Below are 24,191 nucleotides of genomic sequence, written 5' to 3' on the forward strand. Positions count from 1 at the left end.
AACCATGGGTGCATGCTGCTTCCACTAGGAGGGTACACTATGCAATAAAAAGTTAGCTCCTCCTCAGCAGTATACACTGACTGTCATTGAGCTAATCGGTTTTAGCTTAGTGTCAATAAAAGGTGGACACAGGGCTGCACTCAGCCTTGTTTCTACTTTAGGATTGTTGTTTTTATTAATGATTTTCATTTTGCCGGTTCAGCTTGTGATACGGGCTACAGAGTAGTATTGTGTCACTCTGCTCTCCACCGTAAGACCAAAAGCACAGTGTGAGATTGCATCACTACTGTCATCTCCGGGATTCATCCGGCAGGACCCTATTCTCCCCCAACACATCAAGAGTGCTCAGGGCATCCGCACTGAGGTACAAGAGGACTTGGTCCTCGCCATCAGGAACTAAAACTCCTTTTAAAAGCGATCCACGGGTCATGGGGAGCAAAATAACTTAATATGTCAATCGCGGCACCCTTCCCACTCCCTCTTGTGGCCATCATCTAAAAATTTAGTCTCCAACTCCATTCTAGGCATTCTCCAGAGGCCGCATCACGCCCCCATCAGCCTAGCCAATCACGTGCACCAGCCACTCTCATTTCTCCCGCCCAATCAAGACGTTCCTACCTTCCAGCACGGGGGATCTCTGAACTCTTTGCACTTCCTTGTTTCGTCCGGCTACAGTGAAAGTTTTGCACGTTTTTAAGACTCCACCCCGCCTATCCAGAGCCATCTACAGTTGCTGACTCATGTACCATAGCAACCGCTCTCCGCAGCCCCGTATCACTAGTCCCTCCACTCACTGCTGACTCGAGAACCAGGAACCAGGGTCTGAATAAGCTCTGCCACTGGGGTGCAGCTCTCTTCCCAGCATATCTCACATTGGTACTCCTCTTTCTATGCCTAGACCCAGGGAAGATCACTCCAATCCTCCTCATATTGACCTCCATTGTGCTAGTTCCACCTGTAATAAAACGTTTCCCTCTGGTCAGACCTAGTCACTCTGCCCAAACTGCAATCCATCTAATATGCCACCCCAGGACCCACCCACTGCCCAAAATGACAGTGCCCACCCCTTGTGAGCTGCATCTCTCTCCCAGTCAGTAGCGGACCTCACAAAGGTCTCCCAGACATTGATATCAGTCTTAAAACAACTGCACAGCCCTACCTCCATCATGGGACCCTCGATCTCTCCTTTTGGTACTCCAGACCCCACGGCTCCTCAATTCCAAAAGACGTACCATGGGTTCTAAAAAGGTTTGTCCACACTAGCTCATAGTCCAGATTCTCATTATCCTCTCCATACTCCAGGATCCTATCTCTCTCTTCCTCCTCTTTAATGCTCCAGCTCTGCATGATTCAGAACCCCAGTCCGAGTCAGATTCTGATCTAGACTCTGAACAGATCTTTAAACTACGGGACATGGTAAGTAGTCCGATTGTAGCCAGCAATCAGACCCTTAACAAAGAGTATCCAGAAACATCTTTTGAGTACACCGTATCATTCAGAAAGACAAAGCGTCCTCCCATGACCTTTGCCAACCACAAAGAGGTCACCAGAATCTTCACTAAGGAATGGGAACATACATACGAGAATTTCCAAAGAAGAAAACGCAAGGAAGGCTTGTATGCTTTTACACCTGATCTGCTTCAGAAATGGGCAGAGTCTCGCTCAGTAGATTCCCCGGTCTCCCAGCTCTCCACTTACACTATTCTTCCTCTTCCTGTTAGAAGGCTCCAAGGAGGAGGCTGCATCAAAAACACCAAAGCTCTTGACAAATCAGCCTTCGAGACCATGGGCACAGCATTCTGCAAGTCCTATTCAGCGACATGGTTATCCAAAGCAGTGTCGACCTGGGCAAAACTCCTCCAGGGTATACGGTCAGCCTCTTCCCTGTTCAAACTGGCGGACCTAGCAGAATAAATTGATCAAGCAGGGAAGCATCTCCTCACAGCAGCTCACTACGCAACCGTTTGCTCTGCCATGGAAGCTGGCAATATCATCACCATCTGCAGGGTCTTCTGCTTAAAGGTATGGTACGTGGACACAGATTCCAAAAGGTCCTGTACTGAATTCTAGTCTTTTCGAAGAGTTGGATAACATAGTTTCCAACGTCAAAGGAAACAAGAGTACCTCACTCCTTCAACAAGGTCTAAAAGCCCACCTCCCAAACGTTACACAGTACAGTTTTATTCGTTTCAGAGATTTCAAGTCAAGACTAGTAATCGGCAGGCCAAATCTCCAGCCCATCAAGCCAGCCACCCTCCTGGCGTCCACGAGCCCACCAGTGCCTGTCTTCCAGTTCCAGATCCAACAGACTTTCCTCGGCATGACAGACAGCTACCACCTGAAAAGCCTCTCAGGGAGGGCGGACGTCCCGTTACTTTCCGGAACAAGTGGCTCTAAGTGGATTATCAACATAGCTAAGTCATTCCCGATACCGGTCCAAAGCATTGTTTTTCTGGGAATGATGTTCGAAACTGCGCGATCAAGAGTTTTTCTGCCCAAAGAGAAGCACTCTGCTCTATCATGCGGGATTCGCTTCCTAAGGGGTACATGCCCTCTTTTGCTCTGCTTCTGTATGAGCATCTTAGGTAGGATGGTTGTGTCAATGGAAGCAGTTCCATTCGCCCAGCTTCATACATGTCCCCTTCAACTTTTTCTATTATCACGATGGGACAGGTTGACTCTCCCCCTAGATCAACTAATCACGCTCCCTTCTCAGATAAAGAAGTCCCTAGAATTGTGGACTCAATCTCTTCAAGTACAGTACAGACCAAAAGTTTGGACACACCTTCTCATTTAAAGATTTTTCCGTATTTTCATGACTATGAAAACTGTACATTCACACTGAAGGCATCAAAACTATGAATTAACACATGTGGAATTATATACTTAACAAAAAAGTGTGAAACAACTGAAATTATGTCTTATATTCTAGGTTCTTCAAAGTAGCCACCTTTTGCTTTGATGACTGCTTTGCACACTCTTGGCATTCTCTTGATGAGCTTCAAGAGGTAGCCACCGGAAATGGTTTTCACTTCACAGGTGTGCCCTGTCAGGTTTAATAAGTGGGATTTCTTGCCTTATAAATGGGGTTGGGACCATCAGTTGTGTTGTGCAAAAGTCTGGTGGATACACAGCAGATAATCCTACTGAATAGACTGTTAGAATTTGTATTATGGCAAGAAAAAAGCAGCTAAGAAAAACGAGTGGCCATCATTTCTTTAAGAAATGAAGGTCAGTCAGTCCGAAAAATTAGGAAAACTTTGAAAGTGTCCCCAAGTGCAATTGCAAAAACCATCAAGCGCTACAAAAACTGGCTCACATGAGGACCGCCCCAGGAAAGGAAGACCAAGAGTCACCTCTGCTTCTGAGGATAAGTTTATCCGAATCACCAGCCTCAGAAATCACAGGTTAACAGCAGCTCAGATTAGAGACCAGGTCAATGCCACACAGAGTTCTAGCAGCAGACAAATCTCTACAACAACTGTTAAGAGGAGACTTTGTGCAGCAGGCCTTCATGGTAAAATAGCTGCTAGGAAACCACTGCTAAGGACAGGCGACAAACAAGAGAGACTTGTTTGGGCTAAAGAATACAAGGAATGGACATTAGACCAGTGGAAATCTGTGCTTTGATCTGATGAGTCCAAATTTGTGATCTTTGGTTCCAACCACCGTGTCTTTGTGCGATGGAGAAAAGGTGAACGGATGGACTCTACATGCCTGGTTTCCACCGTGAAGCATGGAGGAGGAGGTGTGATGGTGTGGGGGTGCTTTGCTGGTGACAATGTTGGCGAGTTATCCAAAATTGAAGGCATACTGAACCAGCACGGCTACCACAGCATCTTGCAGCGGCATGCTATTCCATCCGGTTCACGTTTAGTTGGACCATCATTTATTTTTGAACAGGACAATGACCCCAAGCACACATCCAGGCTGTGTAAGGGCTATTTGACCAAGATGGAGCGTGATGGGGTGCTACGCCAGATGACCTGGTCTCCACAGTCACCAGACCTGAACCCAATCGAGAAGGTTTGGGTGAGCTGGACCGCAGAGTGAAGGCAAAAGGGCTAAGCATCTCTGGGAACTCATTCAAGATTGTTGGAAGACCATTTCCAGTGACTACCTCTTGAAGCTCATCAAGAGAATGACAAGAGTGTGCAAAGCAGTCATCAAAGCAAAAGGTGGCTACTTTGAAGAACCTAGAATATAAGACATAATTTCAGTTGTTTCACACTTTTTTTTTTAAGTATGTAATTCCACATGTGTTAATTCATAGTTTTGATGCCTTCAGTGTGAATTTACAATTTTCATAGTCGTGAAAATACAGAAAAATCTTTAAATGAGAAGGTGTGTCCAAACTTTTGGTCTGTACTGTACATCGTTTCCTACCACCATGCTGGGAGATCGTTACAACAGATGCCAGTGTTCTCGGTTGGGGAGCAGTTTTTCAGAACTTAACAGGCCTGCGCCGATGAAACTAAGTGAAAACTTTCTTGCTCTGCTTCACTGGCAGGATCTTCTCCTCAACCATCCGATTCCAGCCAAACAGACAATGCCACGACGGTGGCATACATAAATCAGGAGGAACTCAAAGTCGAGCAGTATTGTCAGAAGTGACGCGGATTCTATTATGGGCAGAACAGAACGTACCAATGATATCGGCAGTGCACATTCCAGGAGTGGAGAACTGGGCCTCCGCTTGTCCTAGCAGAGAGGTTCTCGCCGCCGGCGAATAGTCCCTGAACCTGTCAGCATTCCACAACATTTGTCTCCAATGGGGGACCTGATGGCATCTAGAATAAATCACAAGATTCCTCAGTTCATCTCTAGATCATGCGACCAGCTAGCAATTGGCACAGAAGCCTTCGTAATTCCTTGGTCTCCGTTCTCCCTCTTATACCTGTTCCCTTCCTTGCCACTGATCAAGGGTGGTCAAGATGATCAAAACGGAGGGAGTGCCTGTCATTCTCATCACTTCAGACTGGCCCAGAACACCATGGCACGCGGAAGTAATCAACCTCCACACGGACACTTCGCTGTTCATAATTCCTGAAGGTCTTCGAAAGGACTTGGCTGCTATCAAATCTACCATTACCTCGCTGGGATCGTACTGCCATCTGGAAGTCTACTGACTAAGGGTCACAGCACACTCCAGTCATGCAGTGTGGGCCTCCTATACCGTTCGCCACCAGGCATCTGCCTCACAGATTTGCAAAGCTATTACATGGTCTTCCATTCATACCTTTGCCAAGTCCTACAAAGTTCACACCTGCCCTTGTTGGATGTGAATCTCGGCAGTAAGGTCCCGCAAGCCGCAATGGTCTGAGTTCGGACTTAAGGGTATACTATTTTTCCCACACTTGGGACTGCTTTTGGATGTCTCAGTTTCCTGTGTCCCACAATGAAATGATGATTTTGGGTACCTATCGTAAAATCTCTTGCTCAGAGCCTTCACTGGGGGACACAGCTGCCATCCTTGTTTATTGTTGATTCTGGGTATGTTATGATTGTTCTATAACTCTTGCTTCTCTTACTGCTTTCTCACTGATTAGCTTTGTACCAGTTGGTGGGTATATACTGCTGAGAAGGAGCTAACTTTTTTTTGCCTAGTGGCAGCAGCATACACCCATGGTTTCCCCAATGAAAGCTCCGAGAAAGATTTTATGGCGAGTACCAAAAATCTTAATGTAGCTTGCATCACTATTTTCCAAGACCAGTAACATTTTTTTAGTCGACGGTGCTGGGTGAAGGTTTATTTTTTGCACCCTGGGCTTACGTTTTTATCAATATCATTTTGGGGTAAATATGATGTTTTCATTGCCTCTTACTGCATTTTATTTGCAGTGTTGCAGCAGCCAAAAAAAGGTAATTCAGGAGTTTAGATTTTTTTTTCTCATTATTATGTTTCCCATAAAGATTTATTTTAAAATTTGACAGAATGGACTTTTTTATGAAAGTAGCAATACCATTTGTATTTTTGTTTCCTTTATTGTTAAATGGGTAAAAAGGAGGGTGATTTGCACTTTTATTTTTTTATATATTTATTTAAAAACATTTTTTTTTCATTTTCTACTGTATTCAATGGTCTCGATGGGGGACTTGAAGCTGCGATTGTTTCATCGCTTGTACTATACACAGCTGTATAGTACATTAAAGTCAGGGACTCGACAAATAACGTAACTATGTCATAACGGGAGGAGATTAAAGGGAATCGGTCAGTTGATTCATGCTGAACAAGAGGAGCATCAAAAATCAGAGTCTGGTTGTACGATTGCAGTCCGGTATATTTTTCTCTGAAACGCTCCAGTGAAAATATATCTTTCCTAGCGCGGGTTCAGGTGATCGTCAGGTTTCTTCCATAACGAAAAACCAGTCAATACCTGCAACCACTCTGGGAAACGCCACGTAATGGTGGCTCAGGACAAATCTGATCTCTGCTCTGATACATGGCCAGCTCTTCTAAGCTTTGCCGTTTCAGAGAAAGATATGCCTGGCTTCAATTGTGCAGCTATGCACTGATTTGCCTAGCTCGTGTTTTAGTCTGCATGAACCGACTGCCAGGTTAACTTAAAAAAGGTTGTGCCAAGTATATAAGTTATCCCCTACTGATAGCGCAATCCTTGAAGGTTTGCTTGGTTTCATCAAAACGTGTATACCCATCTGTCAACAAGTGTTTAAAGAACCTCACATTTGTCTGTGTGTGTGTGTAACAATAGTGTAATGCAGTTTCTAAAGCTTAGAGTGCTGTTGCATCACAGTTGTCATGTACCAAGTTTCCCTGAAAGTAAGACAGGGTCTTTTTTTTTTTTCTCGAAAGATGCACAAGTGCTAACTCTCAAGGGATGTCTTATATTCCATGAACAGTCCCCAAAATAAAATGTACCGTATTAACAAAATTTAGATAAAAAACAATATATCAAAAAATGCTAAATTAAAATATAAATATCAATTAGCCAGCAGATGACACCACATAACAAATAAATAGGGAAAGGTATGGACATATAAATTACCGTGGTAACCCTGAGTAGAGTAGAGTAGTCATCACATAAGACCTATAATTTCCAAAAGGAATTTTACCTAACATATATAACACAAATAGATGTGGTATCAATTCCTTTTGGAAATTGTAGGTCATATCATCTGATGAATTATTTGTTGTTATGTAACATAGTAACAGTTAGTAAGGCCGAAAAAAGACATTTGTCCATCCAGTTCAGCCTATATTCCATCATAATAAATACCCAGATCTACGTCCTTCTACAGAACCTAATAATTGTATGATACAATATTGTTCTGCTCCAGGAAGACATCCAGGCCTCTCTTGAACCCCTCGACTGAGTTCGCCATCACCACCTCCTCAGGCAAGCAATTCCAGATTCTCACTGCCCTAACAGTAAAGAATCCTCTTCTATGTTGGTGGAAAAACCTTCTCTCCTCCAGACGCAAAGAATGCCCCCTTGTGCCCGTCACCTTCCTTGGTATAAACAGATCCTCAGCGAGATATTTGTATTGTCCCCTTATATACTTATACATGGTTATTAGATCGCCCCTCAGTCGTCTTTTTTCTAGACTAAATAATCCTAATTTCGCTAATCTATCTGGGTATTGTAGTTCTCCCATCCCCTTTATTAATTTTGTTGCCCTCCTTTGTACTCTCTCTAGTTCCATTATATCCTTCCTGAGCACCGGTGCCCAAAACTGGACACAGTACTCCATGTGCGGTCTAACTAGGGATTTGTACAGAGGCAGTATAATACTCTCATCATGTGTATCCAGACCTCTTTTAATGCACCCCATGATCCTGTTTGCCTTGGCAGCTGCTGCCTGGCACTGGCTGCTCCAGGTAAGTTTATCATTAACTAGGATCCCCAAGTCCTTCTCCCTGTCAGATTTACCCAGTGGTTTCCCGTTCAGTGTGTAATGGTGATATTGATTTCCTCTTCCCATGTGTATAACCTTACATTTATCATTGTTAAACCTCATCTGCCACCTTTCAGCCCAAGTTTCCAACTTATCCAGATCCATCTGTAGCAGAATACTATCTTCTCTTGTATTAACTGCTTTACATAGTTTTGTATCATCTGCAAATATCGATATTTTACTGTGTAAACCTTCTACCAGATCATTAATGAATATGTTGAAGAGAACAGGTCCCAATACTGGCCCCTGCGGTACCCCACTGGTCACAGCGACCCAGTTAGAGACTATACCATTTATAACCACCCTCTGCTTTCTATCACTAAGCCAGTTACTAACCCATTTACACACATTTTCCCCCAGACCAAGCATTCTCATTTTGTGTACCAACCTCTTGTGCGGCACGGTATCAAACGCTTTGGAAAAATCGAGATATACCACGTCCAATGACTCACCGTGGTCCAGTCTATAGCTTACCTCTTCATAAAAACTGATTAGATTGGTTTGACAGGAGCGATTTCTCATAAACCCATGCTGATATGGAGTTAAACAGTTATTCTCATTGAGATAATCCAGAATAACATCCCTCAGAAACCCTTCAAATATTTTACCAACAATAGAGGTTAGACTTACTGGCCTATAATTTCCAGGTTCACTTTTAGAGCCCTTTTTGAATATTGGCACCACATTTGCTATGCGCCAGTCCTGCGGAACAGACCCTGTCGCTATAGAGTCACTAAAAATAAGAAATAATGGTTTATCTATTACATTACTTAGTTCTCTTAGTACTCGTGGGTGTATGCCATCCGGACCCGGAGATTTATCTATTTTAATCTTATTTAGCCGGTTTCGCACCTCTTCTTGGGTTAGATTGGTGACCCTTAATATAGGGTTTTCATTGTTTCTTGGGATTTCACCTAGCATTTCATTTTCCACCGTGAATACCGTGGAGAAGAAGGTGTTTAATATGTTAGCTTTTTCCTCGTCATCTACAACCATTCTTTCCTCACTATTTTTTAAGGGGCCTACATTTTCAGTTTTTATTCTTTTACTATTGATATAGTTGAAGAACAGTTTGGGATTAGTTTTACTCTCCTTAGCAATGTGCTTCTCTGTTTCCTTTTTGGCAGCTTTAATTAGTTTTTTAGATAAAGTATTTTTCTCCCTATAGTTTTTTAGAGCTTCAATGGTGCCATCCTGCTTTAGTAGTGCAAATGCTTTCTTTTACTGTTAATTGCCTGTCTTACTTCTTTGTTTAGCCACATTGGGTTTTTCCTATTTCTAGTCCTTTTATTCCCACAAGGTATAAACCGCTTACACTGCCTATTTAGGATGTTCTTAAACATTTCCCATTTATTATCTGTATTCTCATTTCTGAGGATATTGTCCCAGTCTACCAGATTAAGGGCATCTCTAAGCTGTTCAAACTTTGCCTTCCTAAAGTTCAATGTTTTTGTGACTCCCTGACAAGTCCCCCTAGTGAAAGACAGGTGAAACTGCACAATATTGTGGTCGCTATTTCCTAAATGCTCAACCACCTGCAGATTTGTTATTCTGTCAGGTCTATTAGATAGTATTAGGTCTAAAAGTGCTGCTCCTCTGGTTGGATTCTGCACCAATTGTGAAAGATAATTTTTCTTGGTTATTAGCAGAAACCTGTTGCCTTTATGGGTTTCACAGGTTTCTGTTTCCCAGTTAATATCCGGGTAGTTAAAGTCCCCCATAACCAGGACCTCATTATGGGTTGCAGCTTCATCTATCTGCTTTAGAAGTAGACTTTCCATGCTTTCTGTTATATTTGGGGGTTTGTAACAGACCCCAATGAGAATTTTGTTACCATTTTTCCCTCCATGAATTTCAACCCATATGGACTCGACATCCTCATTCCCTTCGCTAATATCCTCCCTTAAAGTGGACTTTAGACAAGACTTTACATAGAGACAAACCCCTCCTCCTCTCCGATTTTTACGATCCTTTCTAAACAGACTGTAACCCTGTAAGTTAACTGCCCAGTCATAGCTTTCATCTAACCATGTCTCGGTTATTCCCACTATGTCAAAGTTACCTGTAGATATTTCTGCTTCTAGTTCTTCCATCTTGTTTGTCAGGCTTCTGGCGTTTGCGAGCATGCAGTTTAGAGGATTTTGTTTTGTTCCAATCTCCTCACTGTGGATTGTTTTAGAAATGTTCTTACCTCCCTTCTGAGTATGTTTTCCTGGGTCGTCTTTGTTCGAGTCTAATGTTTTTCTTCCCGTCCCCTCTTCTTCTAGTTTAACGCCCTCCTAGATGGTAGATGGTATGTGTTACCATCTACCACGACATTCTATTTTAAGTATTATTTTCTGACAAACATATTGCCAGGTCATTCCCCTCACTGAATAATATCCGACATGGCCATTGGCGATTAAAAATTTTGAGGCGATTGTTATCATATTTTTCATTTTCATAACATTGTTAACCTCTTCCACCCGTTCACCCAAACTGGGAGTTTTAGTGAATTTCCAGTAACGTGGTATAATTGACTAATTTGTGGGAGAGAGTGAATGAGTTGTGCCAATCTTCCTCTGAAATTTGACTAACAATTTCTTCTCCCAAGCCCCAGTAAAGGGTCAGTGCAGGTGTCCCTTTGTATTTACAAGAGAGATGTTTAGTACAAGGACCTACTTAAGTGATTAAGGTTTCAAATGGAGAGAGTTCATCATATATATTAAGAAACTCTTGAGCGAGACAGAAGCAAAAATAGGGCAATAGTGTCTGGTAAGGGATAGGTATAATTGATGGTTGCACTCTCCTACAGGTGTTGTGTGCAGGCACAATACCTATAAAAGCGTGGAAAGCCACTGCTACCCCATGGCTGGAGGAAATGGTTCTTCCAGAGGTAAAGTGGCAAAATTGGAAGCTGGCAAGTTTATTCATTCCCGCCTAAACATGCCAGCTTCCATTTTTGCCATCCTTTATATTACTCAGAAAATACTCAGAAATATGTGAGAATTTATTAAAGACCAGAGCTTGAAATAAGCCAGCCAGGATAGATGCCTACATGGACAAGAACCACTAAGTCCTGCAAAGGAAGGAAAAGAGCCTGATCCCAACCTCTGCAGATCTGTCCCAGATTAGAACTGAGTCCACACCTGAAGCAGGATGGGGGGGGAATCTGGACTGTCAAACAAGGGCGTTAATTGACCCCACCAACGTGATACAGGTGATGAGATTAAAACTTGCTCCCATGTTGGCAAAAAAGTGTTGAGTGAGCACTGGCAACGGTTTAGTTTGTACATGTATTTTGACGAGCAAAGGTAAAGATGTGAGCTTGAAGGGAGAGGTCTCCATCCAGTTTAACCCATTGCTTATGTTCCATAGACCTGAACCAGTCCACTGCTCTCATAAGAATCGCAGACTGATAGGGTTTTTTTTTTTTTTTAGATCTTTGGACAATATTTTAAAACAAATCCTAGGCCTCTACGTTCCCCATAAAAACTTGCTAATAGCCTTGTTAAGATGGGAGAAGAAGCTTTGAGGAATGCAGGCAGGAACGGTCTGGAATATATAAAGACGTTTTTGCAACATTTTTGAGTGTAGCCATGAGGTATTTAATGTATTCAACGTCTGCAGACACTTTCAAAAAGTTTTGTGATACGATCAAAAATGTCAGATGTCAACACCCTGCACTTTGTCTTTAGCAGTACCAATTTGAGGTCTATAGCCAAGTAGCAAATGACAAAATTGGTATTAGCACAAGGCAAATCCTGCAATGTTTCCCCATTTCAGAGTTTACAACTGTGACCCATGTTCTGTTGTTGCTTTATCAAATAACCAAATTGTAGCAACATTACTGAAAGTCCACGAAGCCGAGGAGCGGACCCACAGACCAATTCTAATATCTGTCTAGAGTAAGACAAGCGGTCACCTTATAACACCTGTATTTGTAGAGGACCACTAGCAGGATGGTCATTACAATAATGACGCTGATCATAATCGCCGTATTGAGGATGGAGTTCAGGGCTCTTTGTCCGACTGTTTCTGTTTCTTCAGTGAATGGGGTGTAGATTCTAAAAGAAAAACAAAAATTCAGAAAATTACACATCAATATGCGATCACCCACCACACCGAGAATTCTAGAAATGTTAACACTTGAAACCAAAGCATATCATTGCAGCAAACACAACAGTCTATTATTAAGCAACATTGTGCCGACATTTTGAAGAGTCAAATATTATGTAATGATTTCCACATTTTTGCACGCTACACCCACAAACTTAAATATTTTCTATTTTAATTTTATTTGATATACCAGCACAAATTACCAAGCATTTGTGAAGTGTAAAGGAAATGATACATAGTTTTCAAATTATTTTAAAAATTAAAAAATGTGGCGTGCATTTGTATTCAGCCGCCAAATATTTTGAAGGACAACTAGTCTTTTGGATCTGTCTCTCCTAGCATTGCACATGTACAGGCCGAAAGTTTTGTCCATTCTTCTTTGCACACTCGATCTCTCACAGGGAGATTGGATGGAGAAGTCTGTGATCAGCAATTTTCAAGTCTTACCACAAATCGTCAATGAGATTAAGGTCTGGACTGTGACTGGGCCATTCACACACATGAACATACTTTGATCAAAACCACCCATTGTAGCTCTGGCAGGATGTTTAGGGTCATTGTCTTGCTGGAAGGTAAACTTTCATCCCAGTCTCACATCTTTGGCAGCCTGTAACAGGTTTCCCTCCAGGATTGCCCTGTATTTAGCTCAATCCACTTTCCCTATCAACTGTGACCAGCTTCTCTGTCGCTGTTGAAGAAAAGTCTTCTCACAGCATGATGCAGCAACCACCATGTGTGATGGTGGAGAAGGTGTTTTCAGGGTGATCTGCAGTGTTAGTTTTCCATCACACATAACCTTTTACATTGAGCCTAAAGAGAATCTATTTTAGTCTCACCTGACCACAGCGCCTTCTTCCACATGTTCACTGTGTCCCCAACTTGGATTTTTGCAAACTGCAAATGGGACATATGTCTTGCTTTCAAAAATGGCCTTTTTCTCGTCACTCTTCTATAAAGGCCAGATTTGTGGAGTACATGACTAATAGTTGTCCTGAGTACAGATTATCCCACCTGAGCTATCTGTAGCCATCCAGAGTGACCAAGAGCCTCTTGGCTGCTTCTCTATTTACTGCTCACCTTGTTCGGGATGTCAGTTTAGGTGGATGGCATTTTCTTGGTAGATTGGAGGTTGAGCCATTCTCCTTCCATTTTTACATGACAAATTGAACAGTGCTCTGTGATGTTCAAAGCTTGGGCGAATTTTTATAACCTAACCCGGCTTTATTCTTTTCCTCAACTTTATCCCTGACCTGTCTGGTGTGTTCCTTTGTTTTCATGATGCTGTTTGATCCCAAATGTTCTCACACAAACCTCTCAAGCCTTCACAGAACAGCTGTAGTTATACTGAGAATAAATCACACATAGGTGGACTCACTATACTAATTATTTGACTTCTGGAGGCAATTGGTCACTCGGGATTCTATTTAGTGGTATCACACTACAAGGGGAATACAAATGAGGTAACAATTTTCAGTTTTATATTTTTAAAATAATTAGAAAACCTTGTATCATTTCCTTCATACAAATATTGCCTACTTTATGTTGGTATACCACATAAAATCACAAGGAAGGAAGGTGGAAAACGTAATGGGGTATGAATACTTTTTCAAGGTACAGTATATATTTAAATACAAATGATATGCTACATCAATTGTTAAATTGATAAGTTTATTTTTAAAGCATGCTTACTTTGTAGCATTTTTTCCACACCTGCCTAAAACTTTGAATGCTTTCAAAAATAGAAGGGTTAATAGTTTATTTTTGGTATGTATGCATTTATGTATACAAATACAGATATTATTTTCTTGTGTTTAGGAATGTGCACACAGCATCTTAGGCTACTTTCACATTAGTGTCGGTACGGGGCAGTCGCACTGCGTCGGCCCGACGTACAGATGCATACTGTGCAAGCGCCGCACAACGGGGGCAGCGGATGCATTTTTTCAGCGCATCCGCTGCCCCATTGTGAGTTGCGGGGAGGTGGGGGCGGAGTTCCGGCCACGCATGCGCGGTCAGAAATGGCGGACACAACGCAGCAAAAAACGTTACATGTAACTTTTTTGCTGCCGACGGTTCGCAACAACACGGCGCAACCGCCGCACGACGGTTGCGACGTGTGGCAAAGCGTCGCTAATGTTAGTCAATGGAGAAAAAACGCATCCTGCAAGCAATTTTTCAGGATGCGTTTTTTCTCCTAAACGATGCATTGCGACGTGCAGTGCATGAAGCTAGTGTGAAAGTAGCCTTATAGATGTCGATGTAGAAAGGGAAAGCAGTTTAGGAAAACACCGGAGGCAGTTTTCACGATGCGGCATTACCTCCATTCTGGCAGTGGCAAAGAAGCCGCCGTCGTCTGACTGCATACTGTGGAGTATTAAGAGCTGGTGGCTTCCAAGTGGAAGCCGCCAAAAGAATAAAGAATGACCATGTCACTTTTAATCACTTCAGGGTTTCCAAGCCCTTAATTTGTTGAAGTGAAATTAAATAGAAGATGTGAACAGATGAACCAAATGGACATTGCTGTGCATTATGTTAATTTTATTGAATTTTCTGTTGGAATAAACCTGAAAGAGACTTTTTTTTTTTGCACATATCATTTGCGTGGGTTTCCGTCAACACCCCAAAGTCATAATGATAAGGCATCTACACTGTGAGCCCCAATGGAGACAGTGATGATGATGTCCGTAAAGAGCTGTCAAAATAATGGTGCTATGTAACCAATGCATAATAAATATATACCGGTATATACAGTGGGGCAAAAAAGTATTTAGTCAGTCAGCAATAGTGCAAGTTCCACCACTTAAAAAGATGAGAGGCGTCTGTAATTTACATCATAGGTAGACCTCAACTATGGGAGACAAACTGAGAAAAAAAAATCCAGAAAATCACATTGTCTGTTTTTTTATCATTTTTTTTGCATTTTATGGTGGAAAATAAGTATTTGATCAGAAACAAACAATCAAGATTTCTGGCTCTCACAGACCTGTAACTTCTTCTTTAAGAGTCTCCTCTTTCCTCCACTCATTACCTGTAGTAATGGCACCTGTTTAAACTTGTTATCAGTATAAAAAGACACCTGTGCACACCCTCAAACAGTCTGACTCCAAACTCCACTATGGTGAAGACCAAAGAGCTGTCAAAGGACACCAGAAACAAAATTGTAGCCCTGCACCAGGCTGGGAAGACTGAATCTGCAATAGCCAACCAGCTTGGAGTGAAGAAATCAACAGTGGGAGCAATAATTAGAAAATGGAAGACATACAAGACCACTGAATCTCCCTCGATCTGGGGCTCCACGCAAAATCCCACCCAGTGGGGTCAGAATGATCACAAGAACGATGAGCAAAAATCCCAGAACCACGCGGGGGGACCTAGTGAATGAACTGCAGAGAGCTGGGACCAATGTAACAAGGCCTACCATAAGTAACACACTACGCCACCATGGACTCAGATCCTGCAGTGCCAGACATGTCCCACTGCTTAAGCCAGTACATGTCCGGGCCCGTCTGAAGTTTGCTAGAGAGCATTTGGATGATCCAGAGGAGTTTTGGGAGAATGTCCTATGGTCTGATGAAACCAAACTGGAACTGTTTGGTAGAAACACAACTTGTCGTGTTTGGAAGAAAAAGAATACTGAGTTGCATCCATCAAACACCATACCTACTATAAAGCATGGTGGTGGAAACATCATGCTTTGGGGCTGTGTCTCTGCAAAGGGGCCAGGACGACTGATCCGGGTACATGAAAGAATGAATGGGGCCATGTATTGTGAGATTTTGAGTGCAAACCTCCTTCCATCAGCAAGGGCATTGAAGATGAAACGTGGCTGGGTCTTTCAACATGACAATGATCCAAAGCACACCGCCAGGGCAACGAAGGAGTGGCTTCGTAAGAAGCATTTCAAGGTCCTGGAGTGGCCTAGCCAGTCTCCAGATCTCAACCCTATAGAAAACCTTTGGAGGGAGTTGAAAGTCCGTGTTGCCAAGTGAAAAGCCAAAAACATCACTGCTCTAGAGGAGATCTGCATGGAGGAATGGGCCAACATACCAACAACAGTGTGTGGCAACCTTGTGAAGACTTACAGAAAACGTTTGACCTCTGTCAGTGCCAACAAAGGATATATTACAAAGTATTGAGATGAAATTTTGTTTCTGACCAAATACTTATTTTCCACCATAATATGCAAATAAAATGTTAAAAAAACAGACAATGTGATTTTCTGGATTTTTTTTTCTCAGTTTGTCTCCCATAGTTGAGGTCTACCTATGATGTAAATTACAGACGCCTCTCATCTTTTTAAGTGGTGGAACTTGCACTATTGCTGACTGACTAAATACTTTTTTGCCCCACTGTATAATTTATTTCTTTACTATTTGTATATGCATGTAGTCTTTCAAAGAAAAGTCCAGCAATACCTTCAGGCAAATAAATACCGGTAAGCTGCATTTTACAGTACCAGCAAAAGCTGAAATTTCAGAAATCTCATGTACACATTGTTTTTCTTTCCTGACTGAATTGGAAAACTGCTGCGTTTTTGAAAACTGAAGCATGTCACTTCTTTCAGCATTTTTTTCACCCATATAAAGTGATGAGCAAGTGCAAAAAAGGCAGCAAAAAATCCAGGCATCGGGTTTTGCTGCCTTTTTAGTGAAAAAAAATGTAGGTACAGCAGTATGTGAAACACATTTACTTTTGCAATTTTCCCAAGTGTAAACCATAATGTCTTGGTTTCCTTACCTGAGAATGGCTGTTATGATTAGTACAGTTTAATTAAATTAGTAATGTGGACAAAGTAAACATTGGCCGACCAAGGTGTGAGATTGAACAAAACCTGACCAACTCAAGGGCTGACCAAAGTATAAAGTAAACAGTGTCCTACAAACTCAATGCACTTTTAATGTTTTATGTAAACTATTCCAGACCAATACACCCCCCTCGATGATACATCTGTAATTGTGTATTTTTTCATGAACTTATACAAACTTTTTTGTTCAGAATAGTCACTATTTGAGACATAATCTTTTTCCACTAAATAATTTTATCAAAGTGCTCTTTTTCCGAACATGGTTCGTTTCTCACATGTCAATGTCTTGCATTGGTGACCGATGTTCATGCTTCTGTGGTGGAATCATAGAATGTTAGAGTTGGAAGGGACCACCAGGGTTATCATGTCCAACCCCTGCTCAATGCGGGACTCACTAACCCCTCTCAGACCGATGTCTGTCCAGCCTCTGTTTGAAGACTTCCAATGGAGGAGAACTCACCAACTCTCGTGGCAGCCTGTTCCACTGATTGATCACCCTCACTGTCAAAAAGGTTTTTCCAATATCTAAGCAAAGCTGGACTTCGGGATCCTGAAAAACGCTGCAAAAAAACACAGCAAAACATTCTTTCTGTAAGCAGCTCTTTACTGCTAAGAGAGCAGGTTTTGCCTGCAGAAAAAAAGAAACGCAGCAAAAATGTAATGTGTGAACATAGCCTTACATGGCCAGTCCATACCCCCATTGCTGAGAAATCAGTATTTGAATTGATCTACAAATGACGATGAAGATCTGATGCCTCTGTCACTCCTGCTCTAATAGATATAGATATATATATTTTGTGAGGCAGTGGCCGGTGTTATATGCGAGGGTCACTATGTGTCTCACAGGATGTGCAAATGAGAGCATATGGAGGCCACGGGTGTGCATTACAGTCTCAGGCTCAGATGTTATTGCAATGCAGAATTGCATGGTTAGACATGGTTAGATGAAAGCTATGACTGGGCAGTTAACTTACAGGGTTACAGTCTGTTTAGAAAGGATCGTAAAAATCGGAGAGGAGGAGGGGTTTGTCTCTATGTAAAGTCTTGTCTAAAGTCCACTTTAAGGGAGGATATTAGCGAAGGAAATGAGGATGTCGAGTCCATATGGGTCGAAATTCATGGAGGGAAAAATGGTAACAAAATTCTCATTGGGGTCTGTTACAAACCCCCAAATATAACAGAAACCATGGAAAGTCTACTTCTAAAGCAGATAGATGAAGCTGCAACCCATAATGAGGTCCTGGTTATGGGGGACTTTAACTACCCGGATATTAACTGGGAAACAGAAACCTGTGAAACCCATAAAGGCAACAGGTTTCTGCTAATAACCAAGAAAAATTATCTTTCACAATTGGTGCAGAATCCAACCAGAGGAGCAGCACTTTTAGACCTAATACTATCTAATAGACCTGACAGAATAACAAATCTGCAGGTGGTCGGGCATCTAGGAAATAGCGACCACAATATTGTACAGTTTCACCTGTCTTTCACTAGGGGGACTTGTCAGGGAGTCACAAAAACACTGAACTTTAGGAAGGCAAAGTTTGACCAGCTTAGAGATGCCCTTAATCTGGTAGACTGGGACAATATCCTCAGAAATAAGAATACAGATAATAAATGGGAAATGTTTAAGAACATCCTAAATAGGCAGTGTAGGCGGTTTATACCTTGTGGGAATAAAAGGACTAGAAATAGGAAAAACCCAATGTGGCTAAACAAAGAAGTAAGACAGGCAATTAACAGTAAAAAGAAAGCATTTGCACTACTAAAGCAGGATGGCACCATTGAAGCTCTAAAAAACTATAGGGAGAAAAATACTTTATCTAAAAAACTAATTAAAGCTGCCAAAAAGGAAACAGAGAAGCACATTGCTAAGGAGAGTAAAACTAATCCCAAACTGTTCTTCAACTATATCAATAGTAAAAGAATAAAAACTGAAAATGTAGGCCCCTTAAAAAATAGTGAGGAAAGAATGGTTGTAGATGACGAGGAAAAAGCTAACATATTAAACACCTTCTTCTCCACGGTATTCACGGTGGAAAATGAAATGCTAGGTGAAATCCCAAGAAACAATGAAAACCCTATATTAAGGGTCACCAATCTAACCCAAGAAGAGGTGCGAAACTGGCTAAATAAGATTAAAATAGATAAATCTCCGGGTCCGGATGGCATACACCCACGAGTACTAAGAGAACTAAGTAATGTAATAGATAAACCATTATTTCTTATTTTTAGGGACTCTATAGCGACAGGGTCTGTTCCGCAGGATTGGCGCATAGCAAATGTGGTGCCAATATTCAAAAAGGGCTCTAAAAGTGAACCTGGAAATTATAGGCCAGTAAGTCTAACCTCTATTGTTGGTAAAATATTTGAAGGGTTTCTGAGGGATGTTATTCTGGATTATCTCAATGAGAATAACTGTTTAACTCCATATCAGCATGGGTTTATGAGAAATCGCTCCTGTCAAACCAATCTAATCAGTTTTTATGAAGAGGTAAGCTATAGGCTGGACCACGGTGAGTCATTGGACGTGGTATATCTCGATTTTTCCAAAGCGTTTGATACCGTGCCGCACAAGAGGTTGGTACACAAAATGAGAATGCTTGGTCTGGGGGAAAATGTGTGTAAATGGGTTAGTAACTGGCTTAGTGATAGAAAGCAGAGGGTGGTTATAAATGGTATAGTCTCTAACTGGGTCGCTGTGACCAGTGGGGTACCGCAGGGGCCAGTATTGGGACCTGTTCTCTTCAACATATTCATTAATGATCTGGTAGAAGGTTTACACAGTAAAATATCGATATTTGCAGATGATACAAAACTATGTAAAGCAGTTAATACAAGAGAAGATAGTATTCTGCTACAGATGGATCTGGATAAGTTGGAAACTTGGGCTGAAAGGTGGCAGATGAGGTTTAACAATGATAAATGTAAGGTTATACACATGGGAAGAAGGAATCAATGTCACCATTACACACTGAATGGGAAACCACTGGGTAAATCTGACAGGGAGAAGGACTTGGGGATCCTAGTTAATGATAAACTTACCTGGAGCAGCCAGTGCCAGGCAGCAGCTGCCAAGGCAAACAAGATCATGGGGTGCATTAAAAGAGGTCTGGATACACATGATGAGAGCATTATACTGCCTCTGTACAAATCCCTAGTTAGACCGCACATGGAGTACTGTGTCCAGTTTTGGGCACCGGTGCTCAGGAAGGATATAATGGAACTAGAGAGAGTACAAAGGAGGGCAACAAAATTAATAAAGGGGATGGGAGAACTACAATACCCAGATAGATTAGCGAAATTAGGATTATTTAGTCTAGAAAAAAGACGACTGAGGGGCGATCTAATAACCATGTATAAGTATATAAGGGGACAATACAAATATCTCGCTGAGGATCTGTTTATACCAAGGAAGGTGACGGGCACAAGGGGGCATTCTTTGCGTCTGGAGGAGAGAAGGTTTTTCCACCAACATAGAAGAGGATTCTCTACTGTTAGGGCAGTGAGAATCTGGAATTGCTTGCCTGAGGAGGTGGTGATGGCGAACTCAGTCGGGGGGTTCAAGAGAGGCCTGGATGTCTTCCTGGAGCAGAACAATATTGTATCATACAATTAGGTTCTGTAGAAGGACGTAGATCTGGGGATTTATTATGATGGAATATAGGCTGAACTGGATGGACAAATGTCTTTTTTCGGCCTTACTAACTATGTTACTATGTTACTATGTAATTAGGCTATGTGCACACGTTGCATTTTTTCCATTTTTTTCGTTGTGAAAATGCTTAAAAACTGCTTACTAAACGCATTTAATTTTTAATGGAATTCCGCATTGTGGTGCCCATGCTGCGTTTTTTTCCGCAAAAAAAAGTATAGTGGAAAAAAACGCAGCATATTCATTAATTTTGCGGAATTTCAGCGATTTTGCAACTATATAATTGTAGCTGTATAATTGTAGCTCTGAAAAACGCTCAGGAAAAAAATGTGAAAAAAAAGCGAAAAGGACGCAAGCAGATTTCCTGAAAGGAGTCCGGTTTTTGATCAGGAAAATTCTGCAAACATTCTGCAACGTGGGCACATAGCCTAAAAATGAGTGTTGGTCTTGGGCAAGCTATTTGGGCAGATTTAAGAAATCCTGATCTAGGCTTTTATTTTTTAAACAGACTACAGGATGGCATTGGGGCAGTCCATTTCCTTCCTGGCCAGGTTTTCCATGTGGCCTATGGCCACAGGTTCCTTGTAAAACCCCTGAAGCAGAGGGGTGGGTGTGTCAGTTTTGGTTTTGCAAGAGTACAGAGCAGAAGGCTCTGCAGAGCCAAACTGTGTAGAGCAACACAGAGACAAGCGGAGCCAACAGGCCTGGCAACCAGTCTCGGTTACGAACTCTCTTGTTGTTTCCCGGCTGCGATCCGGAGGATGCCATATGCTGTTTATGTTGAGAGTTTTGGACATTAAACTATGTTTACTTTGAACTTTCCTGGATCACTGCCTGCCTGTCACACTTACGCAGTGATGAGGCAGTGACCCAGCACAGATCCAAACAAAAAGTGTCTTTCATGCGGTTGCTTCACAGAATTAAATGTCCAACTCACAAAAACACAGCATTAATGTCCAACTCATAGCTCTACATAGTAAACAATATTCTCTGGATCGAAGCTGGGAACCATATCCTCCAGATTACAGTCCCTAAATACGCCGGTCCACCTCTGACCTGTTGCCGTGAGCGACTGCACCGCTGTGTATGCTGCAGGTGCCAGGAGTTCGCTCTGCTGGGCTCTGTGTTACTCTCTCACAGATCCGAGTCCTTGCAGAGCCGTCTGATTTGCTTGCTGCAAACTCCACTCTGATACTGACACACCCACACCCTTTACTGAAGGGATTTTAAACTAGAATCTGTGGCCTTCAGCCACATGGAAAACCACGACCGGGACAAAGACTGCACGACTACCATCCTGCAGTCTGTTTCAAAATACCAAAAGCCAGAGCAGGATTTCCCTAAATCTGCCTTGGACACTAGCATGTCTAAGACCTATACTTATTTTTTATTCTGCATTGCAATGACAGCTATGACTGTGACTGCAATGCACTGGAATCTGTGGCCTTAGGCCACCTGTAAGACCCGGCCTGGAGAAAATGGACTAATAAATAAGGCAGCACACTGCAGCGCTAAAACATGCAAACATGAAACACGAAAATTGAACTGCATTACTGCACTAGAAATATGAAAAACGAGAGCGCTTAGCGCATAAAAATGGCCAATTTTCTGTGTACCTGGTAGCCACTTTACGGCATCTCTCTTATACCAGGTCCTAAACTTGCCTTCCTCGCTGAGAATAAACGTCTTCATCTGAATGGGTACCTGTGAAACCTCTTCTTAGACTAAAATTCTCTCTCTCTATGGAGGGGTAATGGACCTGCTGTAACTAAAACACCTGTGACTAGGAGGAGGAGTGCTCAGTCAAAAGGCTAAAGAATACATTTCAAAAGACTGACCGTCACATCCAAACATAGACTAAGTGTGAACAGGTGCTGAACCTAGAGTTGCCAACTCATATATAGTCAAATAAATAAGGCAACACACTGCAGCGCTAAAACATGCAAACATGAAACACGAAAATTGAACTGCATTACTGCACTAGAAATATGAAAAATGACAGCGTTTAGCGCATAAAAATGGCCAATTTTATGTGTACCTGGTAGCCACTTTACGGCATCTCTCTTATACCAGGTCCTAAACCTGCCTTTCCTCGCTGAGAATAAACATCTTCATCTGAATGGGTACCTGTGAAACCTCTTCCTAGACTAAAATTCTCTCTCTCTATGGAGGGGTAATGGACCTGCTGTAATTAAAACACCTGTGACTAGGAGGAGGAGTGCTCAGTCAAAAGGCTAAAGAATACATTTCAAAAGACTGACCGTCACATCCAAACATAGACTAAGTGTGAACAGGTGCTGAACCTAGAGTTGCCAACTCATATATAGTCAAATAAATAAGGCAGCACACTGCAGCGCTAAAACATGCACCTGGTATAAGAGAGATGCCGTAAAGTGGCTACCAGGTACACATAAAATTGGCCATTTTTATGCACTAAACGCTCTCATTTTTCATATTTCTAGTGCAGTAATGCAGTTCAATTTTCGTGTTTCATGTTTGCATGTTTTAGCGCTGCAGTGTGCTGCCCTATTTGACTATATATGAGTTGGCAACTCTAGGTTCAGCACCTGTTCACACTTAGTCTATGTTTGGATGTGACGGTCAGTCTTTTGAAATGGAGAAAATGGACTGGCACCCCTTGCTTCCTGCAGTTCGTTTCAACAATAATAGCCCATACCAGCTTTTCCTGAATAATCCCAGGTCAAATAGCTTGACCAGGTCCACACTTACACTTTTATTTTGCCTTAAGACCCACAGGCATCCTGCTGTGACCACAAGGCACTCCAGCGGGTCCAATAGGTCTCCGTCCACATCCTGGGGGGTGGGGGGGAAACACACAGCGACCCCTTACATGTGACACCGGTCACTGCCTCACAATATATACTGTATATATTTTTCTAAAACTGGACTCAAATATAAGAATTACTGCACACAGATTGGGGTGATAGCTGAATAATGGGGTAATTATAACACATACTCGTATATCAGAATATAACAGGACTGGATCAGTGAAATAAAGGTCAATAGAGTGGATACTCTGTTCTGCCAAACAATCTGAGATAATGACGGACGCGCCAAAAAAGCTCTTACACTGACAATATTAGACTTTTCCATCTATTCACAGTTGCCTCCATAACATACATCACGAGGACTAATTTATGTTTAAAAGCTTGTCAGTGAAGGCTGTAACAGATACTTTTAAATGCCATATCAGCATGTAGCAGAGATTAATGCATTCTTTGGCATGAGCCCATAAGTGCACGTACACATGCCGCACTTCGTACAACTAAATCTTGGCGAGGAAATCTTAAATGATATAGTTGTCAAGCTGCAAACCCTGATATCCCAGCTGGTAGCCCATCACCACTCCTTATTACATAAACTCAAAGTTTCTAATCTTGCCCCTCAATAAGAAATCCAACAGAGAATACTGCACAAAACGTAGAGCACTGTATATACACAATATCTTGAAGCTGCCCGCAGCGCTATATCATATCTGATCATCTGTGACATCATCTAGCGGCAGAAGAGAAAATTATATTTCTTTCACACAGGTTTACACGCAGAGAACACAATCTGCAATTACCTGATAGACCACAGAGATTTTTGTACAATTCTTCTCGAGAATATGAATCGTTGGCTCCAAAAGGAAAAACTAATATCCGTGCACCTGCCCTTCTCCAGTTAAAAGTAGTTTTAACGTTACGACGCTACCAA

The 24,191-nt window shown here is 42.0% G+C and overlaps 1 protein-coding gene across 3 annotated transcripts in view; it reads right to left on the bottom strand.

Annotated features, from left to right (window-relative positions):
• PSEN1 (presenilin 1) overlaps positions 1 to 24,191 on the bottom strand; it is a 126,280-nt gene that overhangs the window by 38,498 nt on the left and 63,591 nt on the right. For all 3 annotated transcript variants that reach the window (XM_069731075.1, XM_069731084.1, XM_069731094.1), the window contains one exon: positions 11,822 to 11,963. In XM_069731075.1, coding sequence (XP_069587176.1) covers positions 11,822 to 11,963 — 142 coding nt within the window. The remainder of the gene's footprint in view (positions 1 to 11,821; positions 11,964 to 24,191) is intronic.

The sequence above is a fragment of the Ranitomeya imitator genome, chromosome 1 (genome assembly GCF_032444005.1).
Source record: "Ranitomeya imitator isolate aRanImi1 chromosome 1, aRanImi1.pri, whole genome shotgun sequence".
NCBI lineage: Eukaryota > Metazoa > Chordata > Amphibia > Anura > Dendrobatidae > Ranitomeya > Ranitomeya imitator.